The 7,884-nt window shown below is 36.3% G+C and overlaps 1 protein-coding gene across 1 annotated transcript; it reads right to left on the reverse strand.

Annotated features, from left to right (window-relative positions):
- Positions 1 to 1,181: 1,181 nt before the first annotated feature.
- On the reverse strand, positions 1,182 to 4,817 carry LOC136804298 (proteasome subunit beta type-3-like; the record flags this gene model as incomplete). The annotated part of the gene is given in 5 exon segments (XM_067061004.1): positions 1,182 to 1,417; positions 1,742 to 1,868; positions 2,541 to 2,686; positions 3,415 to 3,522; positions 4,633 to 4,817. Coding segments are annotated over 5 exon segments (615 nt in total), but the record flags the coding sequence as incomplete, so codon positions are not given.
- Between the last annotated feature and the right edge of the window lie 3,067 nt (positions 4,818 to 7,884).

Below are 7,884 nucleotides of genomic sequence, written 5' to 3' on the forward strand. Positions count from 1 at the left end.
AAGTTCGATTTTGAACGCAAACCGGAAGTAAAACGAGTCTAAAAAAAAAACTAAGAAATAAAAATACTAAAGGCTCAGGGCGGACAAATGATTATTGAACTTTTCACAACGATTCATGAAAAAATCATATAATTTTCCTCAAATCCGTAGAAGTAAACGTCGTAAGTTTGTACATCTGAAGTGTTTGAGTGTATCTCTAAAGAGGCTCGGTCTTCCTGAAGGGTCCTCAGCAGATGTCGGGGTTTCGCGGGGTTTACATTTACGAATTGATTATGATATGAATCTATTTTAACTTGCAATTTCTAGTGTGTGACCCTATAAATATTTTGCTTGCAACTTGCGAATCGAGTGACTTGCCTGGATCGCTTCGCAATTCTTATACATATACACTAGTTTTATCTCGCGCTCCGAAAACAATTAAAATGCTAGATCCTATCCATCGGCACGAAATTTAAGAAGTCAAATTTTTGCTTCACTTTTTTTTGCTGGAGAAAGCTTAAAGTTGCCTATCTAGCCCTTCGGGCTTAGATATCTGTGGTTTTCTCTCCATCTGTATCTTTATTACCTTCATGTGCGGACATAGCTAGTACACGAGAAATCGGCAAAAATCTGTTACTTGTATATCCAGTGTATAATAAATCCTTGCTAATACAAACTAAGATCGTTTTGATCTCTAAACATTTGATAATAGAAAAATTAAATCATAGACAGAAAGAGTGTGCGAGCGAAGCGAACAAGGGAAATTTTGAGGTGATAAGAGAGGCGCCATTTTTGGTTTTTCAATTGCCGATCTTTCGATAGGCGTCCCTTCTCAAATGGGCTGGTGTGTCCCGCTGGTGGAACCTGGCCCCTGGCCCCTGCTACCACGCCACTAGTAACATCTACCACCAGGATTCGGAAAATGTAAAGTGCGTAAACAAGTATTGATTTCCCATCCGTCATACAGGGCAATTTTAAGGCTCCACTTTTGCTTGTCTAGTTAGTAAAGGTTGAATTTTTGCCTCTAGTCTTCGGCTTGATGCTCGATGCTCTAAACTCCACTGTACAAAGGCATGTACACCTTTGTGCACAATTTGGCACAAATTTAGCACAACAAAACTGAGGACGAGGCCCACAATAATTCTCATATAACTCAAACTGATATTGGTAACACGGTTAAAAGATAAACAACATATTCAATATCCAGGGCAGGAAATATATTTGAAAATTATAAATAGCTTCCTATAAAAATTCTTGTAACGGTGAAAGTAACCCATAATTGCACTCGCTTGATTGGTGGTTTATAGTGACGTTCTTATACTGATTTATTTGATGATAGCGTTCTTCAATGGTGTGACCCACTGAGAGTGAATTCGTTTCGCCTTCTGCTTAATCCATTCTTCCTTTAAGTTTTCGTGTCGTCACTTTGTCTTTTTCGCTAAACAAAGAAAGGGAAAAAAACATTTTGATTGCATAACTTTTAGTTTTTTCTCGATAAGCTCTTCAACGAAAGGAACCTTTTAGGGGCTGGCCTGTAGGGAACCCACACTAACTTTCCCCTTTTTAGATAGGTCCACATGAGTGGAAGGGTAGAGTATTGCGACATTTAGCAATTTAAATTGTAATTTTAACGAACATCGACCGATCTAAAAACGCTGGAATAAAAACTTTTCAATATCAGCCGCCTAGTGGAAAAGCTGGATAATGAAATGTTAATATAAAGTTTGCCATCTAATATGCCTAGAGGTTGTAGATAACTTACATGATATGAACGACAGCTCCCCAACCGGCCATGCAATCCCGATCTTGTGCATTTAAAAGTGCTTGAGAAATGCTCTCGAATAAGTCATCTGGTCCCATGTCTGGTTCCCACACTACTTCACACATTCCTGGAGAAGAAAAGTAAACAACCTCTTTTTAGAGTGGTACGCGTTTTCAATATAAGAACATACAAAATTTTTGAAGCCTTCGGACGTTCTTAACTTTTTGAACGTCAAGCTTAAAACTGTTCTCATTTTTGGCATTTAGAGTCCGCAAAGCCTCAAAATGTTCTAAACTCGCTGTTAAAGTTTCAGCCATCGAAGCCTTATGTTCTTTTATAGTTTGTTCTTATGAAAAATGTAATGTTGCACTGCAATCTAGGAAGGTGGCATTTATCATTTTTTCAATTCTTTTCTTAGTGTAATTAGAGGAGAAATTTAATTGACAAGATCACGTTTTGGCAAGACATATAATTTCATCATCCTGGGAGAAAACATTCGACTTAGAAGTGACGATTGCTTACTGAAATATTCCCAAATATGCAATGGTGAAAATTATATAACTAAGTCTAAACTGAACAGCCTCAATGAGTTCTTTGTATACATGTTTTTTTATTAGCAAGTGTCTGCCCCATCAGGCTCGCATTATGCTTAGCATTCTATTGTTCTTAAAGCAATAGAGCCATCGTTTAGGTACCCCAAACTGAGCCTGCATATGTTTATAAACGTTATGCTTGTAAAAGAAAAAACATGTCAGGGCTACATGTTTTTTCTTTTAATGAAGGTGGGGTTCCTACTCACCATATAACTGTTCGCTACAAGTTCCACCAACCACGAAATCTTCCGGTTCCATGGGACAACCGATCAGATCACATGATGCGATGTACGGTTCGTTAGTTTTCGGGTGCAGCCCACAAATGATGGGTTCAACAAAATACGGCCCAAATCTAAAGTAGAAGAGGAAATGATTTGAAAAACATTAGGAGTTTGGGATGACTTTTGTTAGCGAAAACCAATATAAGTGCTCAATGTTATGATAACAGTATAACAGTGCTTTATACTAGACTAAAGAAACTGAAAGAAAAAAAAAACGATTTAAATAAATTTCTTAACTCAAAGTTTCATGATATATAGGATCAGATAGGATGAAAATTTCAGTAAAATAAGCGACGGAAAATTCTTCCCGAGTCTTTCGAATAATTTGAAATTGACGTCAGAGATTTACTGTGAAGCTTCCCATCCTTTACGGGCATGAAACTTACTCACTCAAAAAAGAAGAAAATAGCACTATTTTTGTAATGTGCCTTAAGTTAAATCTACAAATGGAAAGTTTTTTTAAAGAAGTGATATTGGAAAAGGTTTAGCTCGCAACGAGTTGCCAGAAGGCTTAATTTTAAACTAAGTTGATATCGTTTGCTTATTCATCATTTTAAATTACAAGATTTTTCAGGCTTTTTCACATTGAATTGACACGGATGTGGAGCAATATTTGTTAGAAAGAAGGAAAGAAAAACATTGTTTATTTAGCACGAAATCAAGCACAATATATAACAATAGGAGACACATGTGTGTGATATGAAACGGGAACAAAAACTTCAATATAAGGTTCTCGAATGCTGAGAGCGAATTCCAAGTTTCATAATGTGTTGAGAAATAAAGTTTGTCAAGAGCTTACCGTCTTCCGTATAAGATATTTGACATGATGTTCATGAATGCTTTTGGTGAGACTTTTCGGTTTTCACGTAATTCGTATAGATTCGTTCGGAATTTTGCCAAGTTTGATCTAGATGGATTAAAATATTTTAAAATCGAATGTTGCAATGGGCTCTTCCAGAAAATGTCCGTACATGGGGTGTGGAGGATATATTGTCCGGGGTAGCAAAAAATCATCAAAATTTGCCTTGACTGGGGGGTGAATTTGCTCTGTCCGGGGGTAATTTGAGTTGTCCGGAGGGTAAAACCCATTGTCCGAGGGGCCAAAAGTCACTTTGTCCGGGGGGTAATCACTGAAAATTGTTATATCCTCCGCCCCCCATATTCAATTTTTTTCTGGAAAAGCCCAATTCAAGATCAACATAATAAAAATACCTTAAAGGCACTTATTTTGGCGGCAACTAATTTTGGCGAGCAGCGAAAATCTTAAAAAATTTTAATTTTGGCAAGAACTAATTTTGGCGAATAGTGAATTTTTTTAATTTTGGCGGGAACTAATTTTGGCGAATGACAGCGTAAATCTGTTCTATTTTGCCTTATTTTGAGCAATTTTGATGAATTTCAGGGGTTATTTAGGCAAGGAAACAAAAAAATTGATTTTGGCAGGAACTTATTTTGGCGAGTGAGCAAAATATTTAATTTTGGCGGGAACTAAATTTGGCGATTTCGTCTAAATTCGCCCAAATTCGGCAAAATTAGTTCCCGCCAAAATAAGTTCCCTTCCCAGATCTTTCAAGATAATACACATATGAAAGTCTGTCTCAAAAGTATGTGGACACTTCAGTTTTGGACTTTTTCTCAGCACACATTTATGCTATGTTAGAGAGTTATACACCGTTGGAAAGATATTTCCAAGGAGTATAATCTAAAAGATAAAAGATATATGAAAAATTCAAAAATGAAGAAGAAAAATGAAGATGAAAAAAACGGCCAAAAATCACCAAAAACAGCAAAACTGACCAACTTAGCAGTGCTACAGCACTTTATCTATGAAAGATATGAAAAATCTAAAAACAGATATTTGAAATCAACAAGGTTTTAATTTTCTAAATATGCAGGAAGCTTCAGGATGTCAAGAAGCGACCCATCTAAGAAGGGGAAAAGACACATTTCTATACTCTCTCTCAGTTTCTAGCTAGTATATGTTTAAAAATAAGCAAACAAGTGTTGCCTAACTTACACTGTCTGGATATCCGTTGCCAAGCCAGACAAACCAAGATATAATTTATCACTGATTTGGAAAATCTTTTCAAAATCAAAAGCAACAGTCTGTAATTGAATACCGTATCTCAAATCAGATGCGATAGCGACACAGTCTTTGCCTTTCATTGCCACTAAGGCTGAACCATTGTAGCTCATAATACTCTGAAAATAAAAAGAAATCAATCAAAATTATTCGAATGCTTAAAATAATATCAATAATGAGAAGCTCATCCACAGGTATTCACCCAAGGAACAAGTGTTCAAAATTTCAGCCGAATCTGACCGATATCAGAGTCTCTATGCTGATCCAATATTTATGACTCGTTATTGCCTTATGGTCCTTGACTCAGCTCAAGCTCCTGCATGGCTCCCGAAAAATGAGTCTACTAAGTGACGTGCCCTAAATGCCCTTGTGCCCTCATCTGAAGTGCTTGCGTGTTTAAGTGCCCTCTGAAATTTGACACGCCCAACGTGCCTAAAAAATCGCACCCTTACAGTGCAGAAAAAAAATTGGAGAAATTCATACCCTCACAGTGCATTTGCTCAAATTTTAAATTCTTTTAGAGCAAAATAATCAAGATTTTCGACCAAAAATTTGCAATTTTTCCTAGATTTGCTGAAATTTCCACCCATACCCATTTATCAAAAATCCACTACAGTGCATTTCTGATATTTTGAAAAACACACCCTTAACTGCCGCACATACCTGTCAGTCAATTTGCCTGAGTGCCCCCCACCCCGGATTGGTGGTCAGAAAAATAGAACATTGACATGTGTTTGTATTATAAAGGATTTTACTGTTGGTAATGGTAATATGTCAAAATACATCAACAAACTTGACATTATTTTTATGATACACTTTTTTAACTGTTTTAAATGTCTGTGCTACAATACAGCTAGGGTTGAAGGAAGTCAGAGAATTTGAACGCAACAAACACCACACAGGTGAAAAAAAGATAACTTTTGAACTTAAGGAATCGATTACATGTATGAAGAAAACAAATACTAATCTATAATTTTTTTAAATATGGCTATGGGGCCATTCAAAAAGTACGTTCGTCCAAATTTCCCTATTTTTAGACCCCCCCTCCCCCTTGTTAGTCAGCGTTCGTTTTGAAGTACCCGCCCCCCTTTTGTACGTTCGTTTTTATCTCAAAATTTTTACCCCCCCCCACTTTTTCCTTTGAAGATAATTAGAGAATTTAGACAAGGCAAGTTCAAAGAATATGATTTTAGCGTTATTCTTTAATCTTATCGCACCTTAAGTTTTTGCTCTCTAATTATCTAATAATTGCTAAACAATTATAACATACACAATTGTTTAGGAGATTAACAATTATCTTCGGTTATCGATTCAAAGAAAAAATGTAATTAGGAGATAGATAGAAAAAGATTTTTCATAGACTAAGTTAAAAGTCACGCTTGTGACAAGCACTCCCCCCGCAAAAGCGAACGTACACAGATCGACTTGACCCCCTCTCCCCCCCCCGTTCGTTTTCATTCGCTTTTTTGCTGACCCCCTCCCCCCTCGGCGACGAACGTACTTTTTGAATGGCCCCTATGAAGAAAACTATTCACCTGTACAATGCAAAAAACTAGAAGTCCATAATTGCTTTCATCGTCTAATAATAAGTCTTTTGTGCTTCTGTTTGCACTGTTTTTCTTTGTGTCCTAGTCCTTCTAATCTTACTTGATACAGTAAAAAAGTATTTTTTTCATATCATCAACTGCTCCTTGGGAAATCTTTGAAATCTGACATTTTTTATAGCTGGTTGACAACTTTTCTTACCCACATAGACAAAAACCAGCTCCTTAGCTATACGAGTCATGTGACCTTTTTCATAATATTTTTTGCTTCGATGGTGTGCTTTAGGTTTAGCTTGACTTGCTGTATTGGACAGTGAAAGGTAAGATATTAACAAATTCTTTTTGTTATAACTTTTGAAATACTCAACCATTTTGGACAAATGACCCCTTGGTGGATTTCTCTGAATGCGAGGGCTTTCAAATGAGCCTAAAATTATTTATTTTAGATCATTTTAAAATTTTGAGTGTCTACCCTAATACAGCCGAGAAAAAAGTCACAGATTTTTTACTTTTTACCGTCAACAGTTCTAACTTGGGACGATTGGTCCAAACATGGGACTGTTGATATCTGGCCTTTATTTTCACTTACTGTTATCTCTTTGACAACAAATTTGTTTTGATAACTCCACCAAGTTTATCAATCATACTTTCTGTCATAACATGTCACGATAATTTTCACTGATAGCGCGCCCTTTTTCACCAAATATGCGTTTCCCGTAATTTTTGTATGAAGAGTTAAGTCTCTACACTGACGAAATTCCTAATTGGGTATGGTTCGAATCAAATGACTTGCCAGGATCGCTTGGCAATTCTTATTGCGAAGCGAATTTATGAGCGAAGCAGTTTTGCTATATTGTGCACGTACCTTTAACTTCTATCCCAAGCGAAAATTTGCTATAAAATTTGCTATATAAATCACATCTTCAAACCAATGATTTTATCAAAATGACCTTGAATGGTTTGACTTGAAGCCACGAAAACTTTCTTGGTTTGGTACCGTGAGAGGTCCTAAAGCCGACAGCCCAGCCTAATTCCGACCCCCCAAATAACTGTTATGAAAAAAAATTCTATGTTTACAAACATTCCCTCTCCAAGTTGAACGATAAACTATTGCTAGAACTCTCGAAACAAAACATCTAACAAGCACTAATTTGAATAACAAACATCGAATCAATGAGGCGGCAACTATCAACGCCCTCTTTACAACCTATAAGTCCGGATGTTTATTTACGGAAGGCCCGCAATCGGAGAGCTCTTCATTTAAGTGTACTCTTTGACGACATATAATATCTTTACTAGAATAGGAGCAAGGTGTCATGTAATACATAATAATTGTAATATATATATGTTGTCTATTTGTATTCTTATCATGTAATATATAATATAATGTAATATACGTCGTCTATATGTATCCTTACACAAAGTCCTTGCCCCGCAATCAAGCCAAGTGCCAGTGTAAAGTAATAGAAACCAGGCTTGATTACGTAACGTTTCAAAATGAGCACGCTCGTACACAGACCTCTTTTATATTTTCGTGTGCTTTGGAAAATCGTTACTTTTTATGATGCTGTTACTACTGTTGTCATTTATGACGTTGTGCATATTGCAATAAAAAAATATGTCTTGTTATAAGAAGCAATTA

Source organism: Clytia hemisphaerica, unplaced genomic scaffold, assembly GCF_902728285.1.
Source record: "Clytia hemisphaerica strain Z4C2 unplaced genomic scaffold, Clytia hemisphaerica genome assembly, whole genome shotgun sequence".
Lineage (NCBI taxonomy): Eukaryota > Metazoa > Cnidaria > Hydrozoa > Leptothecata > Clytiidae > Clytia > Clytia hemisphaerica.